This window comes from Sinocyclocheilus rhinocerous, unplaced genomic scaffold (genome assembly GCF_001515625.1).
Source record: "Sinocyclocheilus rhinocerous isolate Xijiao unplaced genomic scaffold, SAMN03320098_v1.1 scaffold3233, whole genome shotgun sequence".
NCBI lineage: Eukaryota > Metazoa > Chordata > Actinopteri > Cypriniformes > Cyprinidae > Sinocyclocheilus > Sinocyclocheilus rhinocerous.
Window position 1 is genome coordinate 69,391 of NW_015665023.1, and position 19,207 is coordinate 88,597.

The 19,207-nt window shown below is 37.2% G+C and overlaps 3 protein-coding genes across 3 annotated transcripts in view; 1 reads left to right on the forward strand and 2 right to left on the reverse strand.

Moving 5' to 3' along the window:
• Positions 1 to 6,992, forward strand: part of LOC107730939 (guanylate-binding protein 1-like) — a 22,008-nt gene extending 15,016 nt beyond the window's left edge. The window contains exons 3-9 of the mRNA XM_016541903.1: positions 1,464 to 1,715; positions 2,277 to 2,331; positions 2,402 to 2,824; positions 5,539 to 5,670; positions 5,807 to 5,900; positions 6,321 to 6,520; positions 6,759 to 6,992. Of these exons, the coding sequence (XP_016397389.1) occupies positions 1,464 to 1,715; positions 2,277 to 2,331; positions 2,402 to 2,824; positions 5,539 to 5,670; positions 5,807 to 5,900; positions 6,321 to 6,520; positions 6,759 to 6,949 (1,347 nt within the window). The 3' untranslated portion in view covers positions 6,950 to 6,992. The remainder of the gene's footprint in view (positions 1 to 1,463; positions 1,716 to 2,276; positions 2,332 to 2,401; positions 2,825 to 5,538; positions 5,671 to 5,806; positions 5,901 to 6,320; positions 6,521 to 6,758) is intronic.
• Positions 6,993 to 9,487: 2,495 nt separating this feature from the next.
• On the reverse strand, positions 9,488 to 11,006 carry LOC107730940 (tripartite motif-containing protein 16-like). The gene is made up of 3 exons (XM_016541904.1): positions 10,917 to 11,006; positions 10,093 to 10,123; positions 9,488 to 10,005 (listed from the first exon to the last, which is right to left on the reverse strand). The coding sequence occupies exons 1-3, from the start codon at positions 11,004 to 11,006 to the stop codon at positions 9,488 to 9,490; spliced, it is 639 nt and encodes a 212-aa protein (XP_016397390.1).
• Positions 11,007 to 15,113: 4,107 nt separating this feature from the next.
• LOC107730941 (uncharacterized) lies at positions 15,114 to 17,789 on the reverse strand. The gene is made up of 4 exons (XM_016541905.1): positions 17,638 to 17,789; positions 16,918 to 17,125; positions 15,407 to 15,575; positions 15,114 to 15,364 (listed from the first exon to the last, which is right to left on the reverse strand). The coding sequence occupies exons 1-4, from the start codon at positions 17,787 to 17,789 to the stop codon at positions 15,114 to 15,116; spliced, it is 780 nt and encodes a 259-aa protein (XP_016397391.1).
• Positions 17,790 to 19,207: the final 1,418 nt, after the last annotated feature.

Sequence of the window (19,207 nt, forward strand, 5' to 3'; positions counted from 1 at the left end):
CAGACTGTGAGTTCATGAACGGCCTTCTTGGCTGTAACAGGGCAGACTATGAGTTCAGATGCGGACGCCGCCACCTTGTGAGGTTCTGCAGCGGATGCCGCCGCCTCTGGAGGTTCTGCAGCAGATGCCGCCGCCTCTGGAGGTTCTGCAGCGGACGCCGCCACCTCTAAAGGCACTGGAGCAGATTCGTGGACCGGAGAGGCCTCTGAGGTCGATTTGTGGACATTAGAGGCCTCTGGAGCAGACTCGTGGACAGAAGAGGCCCCTGGAGCAGACTCGTGGACAGAAGAGGCCCCTGGAGCAGACTCGTGGACAGAAGAGGCCCCTGGAGCAGACTCGTGGACAGAAGAGGCCCCTGGAGCAGACTCGTGGACAGAAGAGGCCCCTGGAGCAGACTCGTGGACAGAAGAGGCCCCTGGAGCAGACTCGTGGACAGAAGAGGCTTGGACCGGAGAGAGGCCTCTGGAGCAGACTCGTGGGCAGGAGAGGCCTCTGGAGTGCAGTGTGCAGCCCATACGCTCAAAATGGCGACCGCCATAACAGGAAGCACTGAGGTCAGGGGAACAGTCTCTGTGACAGCCAGTGCTGAGGCCCCGGGGATGCCAGCTGCTCGCACAGGTGGCGGCGTCCGCTGCAGAACCTCCGGAGGCGGCGGTATCCGCTGCAGAACCTCCAGAGGCGGCGGCATCCGCTGCAGAACCTCCAGAGGCGGCGGCATCCGCTGCAGAACCTCACAAGGTGGTGGCGTCCGCATCTGAACTCATAGTCTGCCCTGTTACAGCCAAGAAGGCCGTTCATGAACTCACAGTCTGCCCTGTCATGACCATGGAGGCCGTTCATGAACTCTGTCTGTTATGTCACGGCCATGGACGTCCCACCTCTGCTCCATTGTCTGTCACTGCTTCACGGTCTAGGTCCCCCTCTGTTCCATTGTCTGTCACTGCTCCACGGCCCAGGTCCTTCAGTGTATCACTTTCTGCCACTGCACCAAAGCTAAGAGCACACTCGTTGTCGGATCGGATGATGTGAGAGAGAACACATCATCAGTATTCAGCAGCTTGTATACCTCTCTACCACTGACATGCTACATGTCACAAGGTGGCGGCGTCCGCATCTGAACTCATAGTCTGCCCTGTTACAGCCAAGAAGGCCGTTCATGAACTCACAGTCTGCCCTGTCATGACCATGGAGGCCGTTCATGAACTCTGTCTGTTATGTCACGGCCATGGACGTCCCACCTCTGCTCCATTGTCTGTCACTGCTTCACGGTCTAGGTCCCCCTCTGTTCCATTGTCTGTCACTGCTCCACGGCCCAGGTCCTTCAGTGTATCACTTTCTGCCACTGCACCAAAGCTAAGAGCACACTCGTTGTCGGATCGGATGATGTGAGAGAGAACACATCATCAGTATTCAGCAGCTTGTATACCTCTCTACCACTGACATGCTACATGTTCTGTTTTTAGGAAAATATTATTAAACTCTTTGATGGATACCTGAGCCAAAACGAACAAGCTTCAAAGAAACGATGTGAGGAAATCCTGTCATCCCTCTCTGCACCAATGATGGAAAAACTCAAGCAGGGCTTCTATACCAAACCTGGTGGCTATGATCTCTTCTGCAAAGATCTGGAGGACATTGGGAAGAAATATAACAGCCAGGCCAATAAAGAAGTCAAGGTTATGCCCATATTAGACAACATCACAAGACCGTCTCTGGTGAAACTGATTGCAGGGATATAACTAAAGACAGGACAAACTAACAAAAACATAAAAACAACTGTGGAGCACGCCACGGAGGCAGCCATCAGCGTCGGCGCCATCTTACTTCTAATTGCTTAAGTTTTGAATCTGAATATATATTTAGCCATAATCAAATAGTACTTTGTTAAAATTTGAAGTTCTTGTTTTAAATATTTATTTGAAAAAATTAAAAAGTGTTAGTTTTGCATTGTGATTACAGTAAAACCTGAGCATTGTGTTACAATGAGAATGCACAGGAAATATTTTGTTAGCCATAATTTGATTCAAAATTTATTAAAAGCAAAATAAAAACAAGAATGGATAGTGATCAATTTAACTTAACTTTTTTTACATAATCATTTTTTCAATGGAAGGGCAGATTTTAGTTCTTTTGCAGAATTCTGAGAACAGTAACAGATTATGAACAGCAAACTAACAAACTAAACTAAAAACAAACAATTACCAAACAGTAAATGGAAAATATAAAATAAAGTTTGGATGTCACAATGTCATTTTCCCATTTTGATTTTATTTCAGAGATTCTCTGAAACTCTACATGGAGCTTCTTGTCCAATGTGTGACCAGTTTTACAGTGAAATAGAGCCCTTAAATATATCATGGTTTGAGTCTCTTCTGTCTCTGAAGCGTCTGTTTTCTTTCAGAGGAAAAAGAGAAAGCAGCCCTGCTGGAGCAGGAAATTAAAGCTAGAGATAAGAAGCAGCGACAGCTAGAAGAGAAGATGGAAGCAGAGAGAAAGAGTAATGAAGAGAGGATGAGACAGATGAAGGAGAAGATGGATGTGGAGATGAGGCTTCAGAGAGAGGAGGCTGAGCGTGCCATGGACAGTAAACTGAGGGAGCAGGCTGATCTGCTGGAGAAGGGCTTTAAGGAGAAGGCAGACAGGATGGGCCAAGATATTGAAGAGTTCAAGAGAAGGAGCACTGAAGCCGAAAGTAACAGAGCTAGAGAGTTTGCAGCGATTTTAGGAAGCTCCGAGAGGAGACATGAGGAGTTTATGGCTATGATGCAGCAGCAGCACAGAGAAAACATGATGGCAATGCAGAAGCAGAATGAAGACTCCTCAGGTAGCTGTAGCATCATGTGAAGTGCCTCGACTCAGTGATCCTCATTGAACAGGAAATTACCATTTCACTTCAAAAGCTTGTCTAGTCTGGCCTATGGCTCTCATCCATCATTATTGCATGTTTATTTGAGTATCGCTAATTGATTATAAAATAAATTCTTCATGCATTACACGGCTCTCTGGAATACTTGATTCTTCTTGTTCAGTCGCACCATCCAGTGGTTTGTGATCCCCTGACAACAACTGGTAAAACTGTGATAATGCACCTCTCATCCGGGTATCTGAAGCAGGCGCTACTTTCATGTTTCTCACGTCACACCGCAGAATCGCTTTCTTAATTGATTGTTTTGTAATGGATGGTCTTTTCCCTTGGCAGAATACTTTAAGATAATATAAAGGTAAGATCCAACTCCAATAAGTCATGTTAATGTAATTATTTCTATCTAATATCTTGGTGTGATTCTGGAGACAGACCTTAGTTTCAGTAGTCATGTCAAAGCAGTAACTAAATCAGCATACTATCATCTCAAAAACATTGCAAGAATTAGATGTTTTGTTTCCAGTCAAGACTTGGAGAAACTTGTTCATGCCTTTATCACCAGCAGGGTGGACTATTGTAATGGTCTCCTCACCGGCCTTCCCAAGAAGACCATTGGACAGCTGCAGCTCATCCAGAACGCTGCTGCCAGGATTCTGACTAGAACCAGAAAATCTGAGCATATCACACCAGTCCTCAGGTCCTTACACTGGCTTCCAGTTACATTTAGGATTGATTTTAAAGTACTTTTACTCGTTTATAAATCACTCAATGGCCTAGGACCTAAATACATAGCAGATATGTTCACTGAATATAAACCTAACAGACCACTCAGATCATTAGGATCGAGTCAGTTAGAAATACCAAGGGTTCACACAAAACAAGGGGAGTCCGCTTTTAGCTATTATGCCGCCCGCAGTTGGAATCAGCTTCCAGAAGAGATCAGATGTGCTAAAACATTAGTCACATTTAAATGCAGATTCAAAACTCATCTGTTTAGCTGTGCATTTATTGAATGAGCACTGTGCTACGTCCCAACTGATCGCACTGTATTTTATGTATAATCTTTTTTCTATTCTTAACTGTTTTAAATTAATTTTAAAACAATTTTAGATTATTTTAAAAGTTTTTAATTTCCTTGTTTTATTGTTGTGATGATTATTTTAATTCATTTTATGTAAAGCACTTTGAATTACCATTGTGTATGAAATGTGCTATATAAATAAACTGGCCTAATAGTGGCTATGAGGGTAATTTTTTGGTAACCAAAAGGGCCACATTAAAAAGAATGGTCTCCGATTAGCATGCTAACAGAATAACATGCTAAGCTAACATACTGTAGCATAGGACAACAAACAAGGGCGCTGTCGTCTTCATAAAAGCATATATCGTAAACTGTAGCGAATATCAAAAATCAAAAATTTTCATTTCTGTGCCGATCAGACCAAACATGGTCTGAGCCTATTTTGGACAAAATTGTACAAGATTAATGAAAAAAGTGTTTTATTTCCTTCGTAATGGCGGACGAACAAAATGATGGAAAATGAAACGTGAGATATAGTTGGAATTGGCGTAAACCAAGGATTTGAATGACAATAAATACATTTCAGACCACATTTTGAAAAGTTATAAGCATTTTTGGAATAAAAAAACATCTCTGGAACATTAGGTTGCACTCTGTTAAAACTTCTCAGGTGTCTTTGGGACATGATGTCGATGATCCCTACCAAATTATGTGTTTAAATGTCAAAACATTAAAAAGATATTGCAATCTATGCAAATTTCAATATGGCGGACAGGAGGTTCATCTGATCTGTATCCATGGATTTGACATATTCTGACAAACTGGTCAAAGTTATAAGCAAAAATAGCCATTTTTCAGATCTCATGACCTGCAGATGGCGCTGCCTTCAAATCATGGTGCATATGAAGCATACCAAGTTTTGTTTCAATAGATCATAGCATTGCCGAGATACAGCCTCTGATCCAAATTTTGGTGGAGATTGTTAAATTTGCATCATCATAACAAAGATAAAAATCAAAATTCTGTTTTCATTTCTGTGTGGGTAGGCCCAGTGATCATCTGATCCAATTTTGGTAAGGATTTGACAATTGGACACAGGATTTGTGTGGAAGATTTTTATTAATCAAAATATGAATTAATCAAGCAGAATCAATGTGAATATAACCATTTATGTACTAAGTCATTCTACTCTTAAAATCAAGTATATGCATGTGTGTATAGAGGCCTGCGAGAGAATGGAATGTGCGGCCATTACAAATCCATGTATCATTCGTTCTTTTCATATTCAATTAAGAAGTCATATTCGGAAAATCGAAAAAGGACTTATGTCACTATTCATTTACAGATACAATATTCAAAAAATAAATAACGACTTGTTTTTCGTATTTTCGATTTCATGCTAAAATTGAAAATGGGAAATCAGAAAAACGCCTGCAGCCCGAATCTGATTTTGATATCTAAACTTGGCATAACCCGGAAGTAGCTGTGAAAGAGGGTTGCCAATTCTGCATAACAAAACCAATTACAGATCAAAACTAGCCCCGTAACGGCTAAAAGTAGCCCAAATGAATTCCAGGGGGTCTCCCGGTAAAAATCCTTTTCCGGAGAAGAAAATTTGCGTTTTGGTTTGGTAAATATAGCAAAACATTAACAGTCCGTTTTTCTGAGTTTGAGGCCTCTGTTCCGGGTATTGTGAGTAAAGTTAAAGAGGCCCTTGGACAAGACGACTCATTGATTCTGACTGATGGCCAAGGAAAGGAAATCCTGGATTCTGAAGGAACCAGAGGTATAATTAAACATTTTGTATTGCTTATTATTGCATTTTCATTGCCTTGGGACCATAACATATAAATCCAGCATACTTTTTTTAAATGCTTCATATTCATATACATATTAATATTTATATATTATTTACTATACAGGATCAGCATACTGGAAACAGAATGCGCGCAAAGTATTTGCTGTGCCGCAAGAAGAATTCCTGCAGCTACGAGAAAGTAAAAGGAGGAGACTGAGGTACAGAAACTGCATTTCATCAAATTAAAATCATTACAATTTCAATCAAATTTCTATGGATTGTCACCTAAATTAGCCAGTTAATCAGTATTTTGTATATTTGAGAATTCAGTGCTGTGCAGATGCACAGCATCACTTAGGCACAGTTGGGGCCACTAAATTCAGAAGAATTGATAAACTGGGACCTTGATTACTCTGTTTATTATAACAATTACTTTTGCTTAATGGATTTTTTTAAATCTCGGGTTAATAAAATCTCAGATTCCAGTTAGACTGCTTGAAGCGCTTGAGACTTTAATAGGTCTATAATGATTGAAGTATAGTTAAAATGACTGTGTCTGCTTACTTTCACTATGAATGTGCTATCTGTTGAAAACAAATAGAATAATTTTTGATTCATATGATTTAAATGTTTTACAGTCGACGAGATGATGCTGGCCTCCAAGATGTTCTGGACACAATTGAAGAGGTTGTGACAGCAGCCCAGGGACTGCAAGCAGTGTCCACCACACTGAAAGAGCTCATGAATTTAGCAAATTCCAATCGCAGAACAACAGTATCCCTGACAGATGTCGAAGCAGCAGCAGTTAGAGATGCTTTTGCCTGTATTATCTGCAGAGGTTTGTATAATTTTATATTTTATTCTTTAAAATATTATTCAATTGTCTAAAATAATCAAGCCAGTGACTAAACCAAACATTTTATGAAATGGGAAAAAAAAAGATTGATGTGCTAATCTAAACTTTATCAATACAATTGATTTACTGCTTTCCACAAAGACAACAATGCTCCACAAATGTATCAAATAGTTCTCAAATACTGTACTATTTAAAACTATTTTCTGAATCAAATTTGCAGGTCCAATGAACGAGCCCATGGTTTCATCATGCTGCCAAAGCCTTATTGGCTGCAGGATTTGCATTGAGGAATGGCAAATAAATTCTCCCTTCTGCCCTAAATGCCGGGCTGGCGATTCTGGTAACAACATACAAAGACTCATGGGCTTATCTGATGCATTGGCTGCACTCAGAAACATACTCTTGGAGTAATACTGTATATTATGTAGTAGTATTATCAAACATTGCATAGTTTTACTGTTGTTTTGTTCTTAATCTTATCAAAATATGAACTGATTTCGGACAGACTTCTGAGGCAGCGTAATGGTTTAATGATATACAGCAAAATATAGAGAGCTTTGGTGATTATATAGGTTCTTGTAGAAAGAAAAGCAAATATCAAAGAATATGGTTTTTAAATAATCGTTATTTCTTCACATATTTCCCTTTAAATTAATCAAGTATACCAGCTGGTCTGCAGCTTCCTGTCCTGACGCACATACCGGCATATTGCGGGTGATAAAGAGACGTATAGATGTCATTTAGAGGTAGGGGAGACGTCTCATTTAACAGCTCAAACAGCCGGTCTACAGACGATCAAAATACGACTATAAAAAATTAATCCGATGTTTACCAGATGATACGCTCTTTAGCAGACGTCTCCGCGACATACGTGTGCTATCTGGGTGGGCAGCTCAAACTGGATCATCAATAAGAAATTCAAATCTAATGTGAAGAAGAACTTATTGTCAAAACTCCTTTGAGAATTGTGCCAAAGTGACTGAGAAAATATTTATTCACAGTCAAAAAAAATTAAGGAAATATATATTGATATTTTATCACAGTGAAAACACTGAACCACATCAGAAAATTACGACAGACAATTAAAGTCACGGTTACAATAACATATAACAATATAAAAACCTTTCTACTGACAAAATACCAGAATAAAGATGCCCAGGGTTCCTGATCACCTGTGCAAACATGCCATTGTTCTGCTGCAGGAGGCAATAGCCGCGTTTCCACTGTCGGGCCAAAAGCGAGCATGTAGCGTTTGACTGCCTGATTCCTCTTGCAGCGTGTGATAAGTGTTCACTGATTGAGATGATCATATGGAAAGTGTGTGTGTGTGTTTGTTTGTCTGTTCTTTTCCCTTCAGAATTGGGGTGCCAGCACTAGCCGGAGTCCTCTGTGTGTGGCGGCGGTTCGGCTGTCGCTCTGCAGTTCACAGCGGCTGATTTGGTGCTGTGCTGTGAGGTTGCACGCGTGCTTGCCGTGTTTATTGGATAGGCAAGTCCAATCCCCCAGATCTGAAGTGAGATATTTCTTGTGTAGATCATGTGAACAAAATACTTTTAATTAAAAAAAATTATAGAGGTTAGTCATCTTTTCAAAATGTTTTGAAGTGAAGCGATAACTTCAGCTAAAACCCCTTCTTTTGCTCTTTAAAAAAAAAACTGAGAATTGGCTTAAAGCACAGACAGATATATAAAATAATAAACTGCAATCCATCCATAATGGTAAACAGGGACTTCCTGCAAATCAACTGCATTATCAAAATAAAAAATTAAGCTGCCTCAATTTTTTATTGAGTTCAAATCACCTTTCAAAATAACATAATTTTGCTACCTAATTATTCACAATTATATATGATTATACAGTATATTATAATATGATCTATGAATTATAAAGATTAGAATATACTATACTATAATACTTGGATGGGTAAGTGCAACTTGATCAGCCACAACATTCATCCTTATATCTTTATTATTATTATTATTGTTACTTTATTTTTTAATTATATAAATTTAACAAATCAATAAAATCAGTTACTATTGCAATAACCATATTGTACTATAAAATAAAAGGTCAGTATAATTAATAATAACCAAAATATTAAATATTATTTTATATTATAACATTATTATCATCTTAATTATAACAAATGAGCAACGAAATGTTACGATTGCAGTAATCCTATTGTATTGTAAAATAAAAAGTATTATTAATAATAATAATAATAAATACTGAGTTTTTATTTCAAAGTACAATAATATTATTGCAATCATTTCTTTATAGATGAGTTATTTTTGTAATAATAAAATTTTGTATTTTGGTTTATTATTATTATTATTAAAAATACTGACTGTTTATTTGCCAGTGCAATAACATTACATTTACATTTAATCATTTAGCAGATGCTTTTATCCAAAGCGACTTACAAATGAGGACAATAGAAGCAGTCAAAACTAACAAAAGAGCAATGATATGTAAAAAAATAGTACAGCACTATATTATTATATATAATACTACATTCTATATAATAGTATAGCAATATCTCTAAAAGCTATATTATTGAAATAGTACGTGTTTTGATGTTTTTTTTTTAAATGGTATAATCTAAATAATAAAATTATAACTAATACAATATAAGAATATTAATTATTATTTTTGTTATTATGAAATACTTTGTATTTTAAAGTGCATTAGGATTATTGCAATTGTAAAAAAAAATTTTATTGATTCATATAATTTCAATATACAATTTAATTATAATTTAAATAAGACACACACAGATCTTACTGTCTATATGAGGATTTATGACACATTTATTCTGACTAGACTTCAGTGACAGAAGTTCAGCTGCAGTATTAATGTCATGAAGAGACTCTATAACATCTCACTGTCACTGATTCATCATGCAGCTCAAAGCATTATGGGTAGAATATCTCGTCAGTCTTTGATTCATCAACACAGTTTCACTGATGATTTATAAACATAAACCCCAGCACAGAGCGGCTGAGTGAATGTGGTCTGGACTGTGTGGATGAGGCTCATTGTGTCAGAGACGCTGTAGAAGGACAGAGTTCCTGCACTGTGATCCACAAACACTCCTATTCTCCTGCTGATGAACTTTACAGAGAGATCAGTCACTATGTTATTGTGTGTGAATGAGTAACTGTCAGGAGAGCAGTACAAACTCCAGGACTGATCATTACATCCAAACACACACTCATCACGCCGTCTCTTCCTGCTGGTGCTCTTATATGACACTGATATAAACACATAATCTCCACTCCTCTCAATCTCCCAGTAACAGCGTCCACACACACTCTCTCTACACACCAGCTGACAACACTCATCAAATCTGTCTGGATGATCAGGATACGGCTGTTTCTCTTCCACACGTGTCACCTTTCTGTTCTCCTCAGACAGACTGAGACGAGTGTGTGCTGTGTTTGGATCCAGTGTGAGAAAACAGGCCTCTGAACACAAGAACAGAGACATTTAGAACACAACAATCACTACAGCTGTGTGTGTGTGTGTGTAGACGTACATTTCTTTAGTCCTGCTGTAGTCCTGGATTCTCCTCCATGATCCACACTAGAAAACACACACAGAGTCACATTCAGTCAGTGAACACAAGTTTTAGTTTGACAGTTTAAAAAAAAATATTAGACAGAAATGAAGCTTAAATGAGTGGTTGCTAGCCCATAGGAAAGAAAAATCAAAAGTGAGATCTCTTTAACATCTCAAATATTTCTCCTAGACAGAAATGAGGTTACTTTAAGATCGAATGGAGATTTTTGCTTGAGTCTCGTGCTTCTCAAACTTGTCTCCTGAGACAAAAACTCCAACACTCTCACAAGCTTTAAAAAGAGATCTCAACAGCATCACACACTGTGCTCAGATATTTCTCCTTAGCTAGAGACTCTGGATCTCTTTTTTTTTGTCTTATCTCAGTGTTCCTATCAATGTTGCATAAGGTTTTTTTATGCATAATAGTAACCCTAGAATGTGATCAAACTGTTTAAAATAGCTGGGCTAAGATATATAACAATTTTTATAACTGCAGAAATATGTTAATTCAGTACTCACCTTATCCCACCGGTCACAATTGTGACCGACCATAAAACACAATTTTTCACACACTTTTCCAAAAAAAAATTCCAAAAAAAATTATTGATTGTTTCAAAGGGTTACTAATGACACATCATTTGGATATTTTCATGTCTGGGAAAAATTTGGGATTAAACGGGAATCAAGACTAGTTAGCACATAATTTATAATTGAAATGGTTCAATAACAGAAATTTGTTATGGTTACACTTGAATTAAGTTACAAAATAGATGGTAAAACATGGTTAATTGTACCCAGCACATATGTAAAATGTTACCTGAGGGAGAGAGGGCAGAGTCCCAGCAAAGAAAGAGGTAGCAAATGAAAGAGACAGAGCAACAGTTACAATCTTCTTATCCCTGACCATGTGACTAAAAACCAAATGTGAGACATTCAAACTGACCAATCAGCAGATTACATCTTCACCCACTGGGCAAAAGGTGTGACAATTAGAAGACCCTCGATGTATACACATGTTGGCCTACAGGCCTTGAGCGCAATCAGCACTTCTGTGTCTTCAGGAATGCCAAATGGCCCTTTTGTTACTCAGGATAGGTTTGGGACAGTAAAACAGAAGTCTTTGATCATTTTTGACTCTACAGGGGTATGTCACCTAACCTGCTTTCTGGAATACCCCCCAGGTGTCGAGAGTGTGTGTATGTTCATCTGTATGTTAATGTATGCGTACATGCCTGTGTTTGCATGCGTGCTCAATTTAGACTTGGCCACATTTGCAGGACAAATTGTAAGTTAATTTAAAACTCAACTGCTCCAAACAGAAAAAAGTCCTCTAAATAACATTTGATGTGTGTGTGAGAATTGCCATAAAACACAAAGAAGAAGTCACCGTAATACGCATAGGTGGAGGGTGAACCGACTCCAGGGTAAGAATAAAAGAAGCCTAATGTTAGTGTAATCTATGAACAACGCACATCATAAACCCGACTTTTTATTTGACTAATTATAACACTTTCACGGTTATTCAAACGGCGTATATATTTTAGAGAACACATGGATACAAGTGAATGAATAACAACTGAATAGCCTAAGAAAAAAAACACTCCAACTGAAAAAAAATTAATAATAAATCTCAGAGAGTCATCATGCAAAATCCAGAGCACAGGATTCTGTCTGCTTCACTGAGAATTAGTTCTTTTATTTTACAGTTTATGTAGAAGTGTATATAGATGCTTTCTAATTTAAATGTGTATTTCTGGGAAACCATGTATATTAAATGTTTCTCTGCATTGTCAATGTAAAACCTTGAATCCCTTGACTGAATTTGCAGTTTTAGGCAAAACAAACAAACAAATTTCATGTAAGATCCAAATGTTGGCTTTGGGAGGCTCTGGGTCTGTTTGTGTAACCCTGTATAATTTAGACAATTAATTATTAATAATGAAATGATTGAACAGTTTGTTAAAGAAATGAACAAATCAGAATTGACTATATAATGTGAGAAAAAATTATAAAATATAAACAAATTGTATGTCAGTAAATTGATTGACATTGCAGTGATCAACCAATCAGGTTGAGTCTAAGTCGAAGTCCCGCCCCACCACATTAGTTGCTAATGGGAAGAGCCAGTTTAGTTTCTCTGTGATAGGGATGTGCCGATATGAGTATCGGTACGGAACGGTTCACAGGGCAAATTCCAAATGGAAGTGATCATCCCTGTCCCCTTGGAGTGGGGACTTTGGAGTGAGCAGGGCACGTGCGTGCCATTATGTAGACGTTTGGAATGCACTTGACAAAGGGAGCGATGTAATTTCCTCATTATCTTCAGCTGGCATGTTCACGTGACAACGCAGCATGGTGTCCGTCAGCAGATTCGCTGATGGACACCAGCATAAAACAAATATGCATTTTATATTTTAAAAAGTTTTTATATATATTAGTTTTTATATATTATATAGCATATTTTAAAAACTTAAAAAAAATAAAATTTATAATTTTAATTTGTGTTAAATTTACACATTAACAATTTTTGTGTTAATGTGTTAATTTGTGGTTACCATGGTTTAACTATAGTAACCATGTTTTATATAAGGATAAGATACATATATACGTATATATATTTTTCTTTGGGTTTTGGTGAGTCCACATTTTGCAATGTGTAGAAATGGTTGTATATGTAATTAGATGTGTGCTGATGTATTTGTGTGAGAGAAAATGCAAACTAAATTTTTTAATAATGTGATTTTGTTGTATTACAAGTTTAAAGATGTCTGTTGGTTGATCAGTTACGTGTATATGAGTTTGTAATGTTCATCTGTTGCGGTTTTCTTGGTCTACTCTATTGTGGCAACAGTTGTCGTCCACATTATAAAGGCACTCGTGCTCCTGTCACAGTTGAATATGTTTTTTCTCCATGGCGGAGCTTTACTTTGTGGTCTTGTGCGTCTCCATTTCTTCTCGACCTGTGATTTCCTTTGGCTGTCCTGCGTATTATTTCCAGTTGCAGTAGCGACGCGTCATACACTACGATATTTCAGCTGAAAACATTAAACATGGGTGTTATATCCTCCGACTGGATGCAATCAAAATCTGAAGCTAAAAATGCAGGGTCTGTGACCATCATACGCCACACGATTTTCTATGAAATCTGTCAACTCAAATCTGCAGACTGGCTCTGACTTTAGGCAACTAGTGTCTACTTCTTCAGAATGTAAATCGGGGCAGAAGTCCTGTAGTGTATTCCAGGCTTAAGTTAAAACAACTAATACTGTGCAGTCATGTCAACTGACAGAGAGCAATCCAACACTAGACCAGATTTAAAACAATGAGTTGAAAACTTGTAGACACTTTGATTTGACTTTAAATTTAATGCAGAATTTGAACTTCATTATTTGAAGCTGAAATGGGTGGAAATTTTCAAGAGTGTATGCAACGATCAAATCTCTTAAAAATATCCATTAACGTAAACTACGCCAGAGCGCGTACACACCTCACGCACTGGAAGCCGTGCGCGCGCCCAAAGACAGTTGGACATAGTGCTGTATTAGAGGTAAAAAATTATATAAATACTGTTCGGTTTCTGGCACAATGATGGTAAATGGTAAATTATGTCAGTGTTAAGCCCTATTCGGACGGTAATTGTTTCTGAGGGGGACGTAAGGGATTTTCACCATTTACAGGGGGTAGTTGGTGATTTTAATGCCGTCCATTGCTTAAACCCTTTTTGAGCACTCCCGAACACCGTGAGGTAGCCTAACTGTTGCACTTCAGTGTAATTTGCATGCATATTTATTTATGAAATGCTGGAAAGTATTTACAAGAACAATATTTTATTTAAAGCGAATGTGAGCAGAAAGAGAAGAAAAGCACGTAAACATTCGAAATGGGTTTTTATAATGGCAGCAGCTGGTATGCAGTACAATTTTTAAATGTTGCGTATATTTTTATATAACTATAGCACGTCTATTTTATTTTTAAACGGGAGATTTAAATAATCAAATAATAAATAAGACTATATATTATAAAGTATGTTTGGAATAATAAGAATACATTTTACATAAGTATTTTTTTAAATACATTTTACATAATAATAAGAATAAATTTGTAATTAAAATTAATCTTATTTACAGCAAACAATCATGTGGCTGTCCACGTGAGCAGCGCGTTCCCGAGTTCATAGGATCACATAACTCGTTTCTCTACTGTTAATAAATCGCCATCCGCTTCCAAGGCTGCATCCGAATACTTAGGCAGCTGACTTGTTGCCTCGCTGCCCTATCATTATTTTAAAGTGAAAAACATGTTAACCCCTGACTAATTACTCAAGCGTTACCTTGTCAGCCCGCAGGAACTACTAGTGATGTGGACCATTATTTTAAAGTGAAAAACATGTTAACCCCAGACTAATTTCTCAAGCGTTACCTTGTCCGTCTGCAGGAACTACTAGTGATCTGGACCATTATTTTAAAGTGAAAAACATGTTAACCCCTCACTAATTACTCAAGCGTTACCTTGTCAGCCCGCAGGAACTACTAGTGATCTGGACCATTATTTTAAAGTGAAAAACATGTTAACCCCTCACTAATTACTCAAGCGTTACCTTGTCAGCCCGCAGGAACTACTAGTGATCTGGACCATTATTTTAAAGTGAAAAACATGTTAAGTGAAAAACATGTTAACCCTTCACCAACATGTCACCCTGTGAGAACTATATACAACATAAAAGAACTGCAGTGATTGGGTCTAACATTTTCTTTAATTATAAGCACTGAAACTTTTACATAAAATCATAAACGAAAACACTGCATAATGGAAAAAATGAACAACTGGGTGTGCAATAAAGCACAGTGCAAAATATGTCCGAATTAACATTCTAAAATTAAATTTGGCACAGTGATGACACAGATAAGAAACTGAGCCACAGTAATATCTCCTACAAAGACAAGCACATGCACAAGCAAACAAATGCTCACTCACACAGGTATTAGCAATTTATTTTTGAGCATACTCCAAAATATTAAACTCTGTATTGTCTTCTAATATCTTTTAACAAACATCCTAGAGGACCATCACGGTGGTTGTGTCCAAGCCAGTATGTCCACTCAATGCATGTCAAGTGTTCCTTCAACAGCTTTTCTGTCCTATTGCCTCTCAACCTCCAGACCTGGTTTTTATATGTTGACCATGCTCGTTCTATATTCTGGGTGTGGCCTCCATGAACTGGGTCAACAAACCACCTGCTATGATTCACAGTGTAGTGAGTGTATCCAAGTGTGGTCAGAGCTCTCTTGTAGAGTCTCCTTTAGTCACTCAAAATGTTTGATCCCTGGCGAACATGTCTTATCACTGGAATCAGATGATTTCTTGAGCACTTTTCAACAAGCCGCAAAATTGGTCGTCTTCTATCACCCTTAATGGCCAAGATACCAAAGACCCACTTTTTTCTTCTCCATGTTTCGCCAGCTCTTCCTCGTCCATACTAAAAAAAAAATAAAAAATAACATTCATTAAGTGTCTTGCTTTTTCTTTCCCTGTGAGAAGTATTAACACTATTACACTTCTGTCTCTGATGACAAACTAAATATTCAATATAACATTATAGTGTCCATACTTTTTATATCTTTTAATCATTCAATTAAATAACTGTCTAGAATAGCTAGTATAACTTTTACTCAAGCAAAACTTTCTGATGAAGGACTTAAAGGGGACATCGTATACACATTTTCCACAAGTTTCAATGATTCTTTAGTAGGCCTGTCGCAATAATCAATATATCGACTTATCGCGCAATATATGTACATGACCTCAATTTTTGGTGACGCAATATATCGCCCATTATATTTACGTACAAAAGAAAAGAAACAGAGAAAAGAAGGTCAGGGAAAAATCTGTAGATGGAAAAATCTCCATACAAGTTCTTTGTGCATTTTTCTTTTTTTCTACTTGTTACTTTGCACTTTTTGTTAGAAAATGTTTATTTACTATTTTTTAAGGTATCTAATATTTTGATACTTAATTTCCATGATCTAAATATTCTTAAAAATGAAACGTTTGTTGTCATTTGGAAGTGTGTAGGCCTTCTTGCATTATTGTGCTGTTACATTATGATTACATATTGCGTGGCATAAAATGGTCTTTAGCGATATTATTGTCATTTTAATCGCAATTATTTCTGGGTCAATATATCACAACAAAAAGTTGTTATCATGACAGGCCTATTCTTTAGGGTCTTCATTAAATGTCTGTAACATACTTTAGTTAAACTTCCTCAATGATCGCGTAAAACAGCTCCCTTTTTACCTTGTCAAAAACAGCTCTGTTCACAGTGACCTGTTTCGGTGCATTTCTCTTTAAATGATAATGAGGTACTGCTCACCCCCACCCCTCTCTTCCGTGGGGCATGCCGACACAAGGCATGTGAATTGCTGCCTTGGACTCTGTATATGGCTCCAAATAGCTAGCTATCTATGTAGAAACTGGCTGCAGATTGAAACCGCTCACTGGATGACACAGTTTCATACTCAGAAAGCCCACTGGCTGCATGTTTTATTTTCAGCTTTTCTGAGCTGGCAGATACGTCAGAAACCTAACTAGGTGCAAAAAAAAAAAAAAAAAAATCTATAAAAGTGAAAATTTCATCTGATGTCCTCTTTAAGAGTTCCTGTATTTTTTGGGCCAAATGTTTGAGCTAAAACATGTTGCTCCAGTCATGCTGCTCCTTGCTTTGTTTTACCCTTTCAACAGACAGTTTATTTTTGTACATTTGATTTGAAAGTAAAGTTGCACTACAGCCATGATATTATAGCCTTAAAAATAAATACCTTTCTTTTGTGACGGAAGTTGCTTTCATCTATAATGACAAACTCTGTCCTGCCCCCCACAAACTGTCCTGTCTTTCTCTTGTACTTTCTCAAAGCTTTTTTACAGACCATTCTTAGCTTCTTTGTCATTTTGCTCAGTGTTGCTGAGCTTCCGGCTATGCCATCCTGGATCATATCCACCTGTCGTAATCTCAGTCCTTGACAATATCTGTTAACAAGAGTGAAAATAGATTGCATGTAAAAAGATTCACATTGGTCTTTGCATTATCACAATGATGTTTGTTTTAACTTTGCAGAAACATATTTGCTCTAAGGTAAATTATTCAAGCTGCCAATATGACAGGGTTTTTAATCATTTAAATTAAACAAGTCTATGATTATGAGAATGAAGTTGAAGCTATATGATGAATAAAATCTACTATTTTGCGGATAAAGTCAAATTTGTGTGAAAAAGGTCATGTTACAACAATTAAGGTGTAGCAATATAAGAATTAAGTCAATATATTGAGAATGAAGTATTATATTGCGTGCATATTTCATAAATAATTGTTTTGATAAAAAATCAGCATTATCACAAAGAACTGAACTCACTCGGTTAACTTACCTGACTGATTTACAATGCATAAATTAATGTCCGTTTACATTTCCTGTAGTTACTGTTTAAATATATTATTACCTGCTCTCTATAAAATCAGTGAGGTGCATTTCTGTAATTCATACCGGTAAATAAAAGTCATCCAGCTTTGTAAGGTGGTCCTGCTGTTTTCGAATATCGATCCAGCTTTGCAGCTCTTTGTAAATTTCCTATGTGACCTTCTGCGGCATACCCTAAAATCACCACATTCAGCATTTGTATAGGAGTTTATAAACATATTTTAATGAATTATGTTAATTTTCTTACCACTGATATCCATCCCGTGTATGTGTCTTTTGTAGATTCATCGATTTCTTACAGACGTTACAAGTCATTGTTGACTTCATAAGATTATGTTTTTGTAAAAAAATCGATCATTTTTTTCGTCCCTTTTCTATCCCTGCGATTACAGAGGGAGAGGATTTTCTTCGCAAGTCCCATAACTGCAGGTAATTGTTACCATCTACTACCAACTCTAAAATGCGCGGATTTCACAGACGTTGAAATTGCACGTTTTTCACTCCGGAAGTTTTTCCTTTTCTTCTTTCTTTCCCTTTTCTTTCCTTTATTTTCTTTTTAGTTTTCAGAAAATAAATAAATTAAAAATAAAATAAACGCAGATTCTAAGTTCATGTTTATGTCCTTATCTTTCTAAACACTTACTGATTTATTAAACTGCACTAAAACACTTAAAAATAATAATTTGTATTTTGTATCTAAGTTAAACGTTTACATCCTCATAATTATTTTAATCAAGTTGTTTTACTATTATCCTGGTTCAGAGTTGGATCATCCGACTCAAATTATCAAATGAAATATAAATGTTACAAGATGACACTGATTCCATTTAAAGGAGAAAATATTAAAATAAAGAACATAATTAAAGTTTTGGAAGACTTAAAACGGAGTGGAATAATGCCGACCGTCAACCACATATCGTATTGGGACAATACACTCAAAGAATCGTTTCCAACAGTAGAATTCACGTGCAGAGATGGAAGTTTCTGCAACATTGCGTTGACGCGTCGCCATATTGGAGTTAGCGAATGCGATAGTTCACAATCAGAAGACAGCATGGCGACGGAGGAAGAGCGTAAAACTGTTCGCAAGAGAAAAGCCCCATATCGACTTATTGAGGAAGACAAGGAAGAAGCCGGTAATGTATTGTGTCATTTATGTTTCTTTGGTGTTGGTATCGTGTCCAGTGTTCACGACTTGTGGCCCTCGAGATCCAGTAATCCTGGGGACCTTGATTAGCTTGTTCAGGTGTGTTTGATTAAGGCTGAAAGTGGATTTCAAGGGCCAGAGTTGAGATTGAGTTGAATAATATTTTTGGTTATAAGCAGCCGTTGACAATTTGTTAGCAAGCTAGCTATCTAGGTTGGTATCTAGGTAATTTAAGTTCAAGGCCAACATTATCGTCATCATTTATGATATTATAGGCTTAAGCATATAATTGCACGTCCGGTACCCCAATACTAAATATGTCATTATTATTATGTCATTATTACAAAAACGTGATTTTCCTTTCTCGCCAGGTATCCTAACTGAATCCTGGTGGATTTTATTTTGTATTTAACGTTATTTGCATAGCGATGCATAAAGGTTGGCACCTGACACTTGTTAATGTTAATGACTAATTGTGTTTTTTTCCCC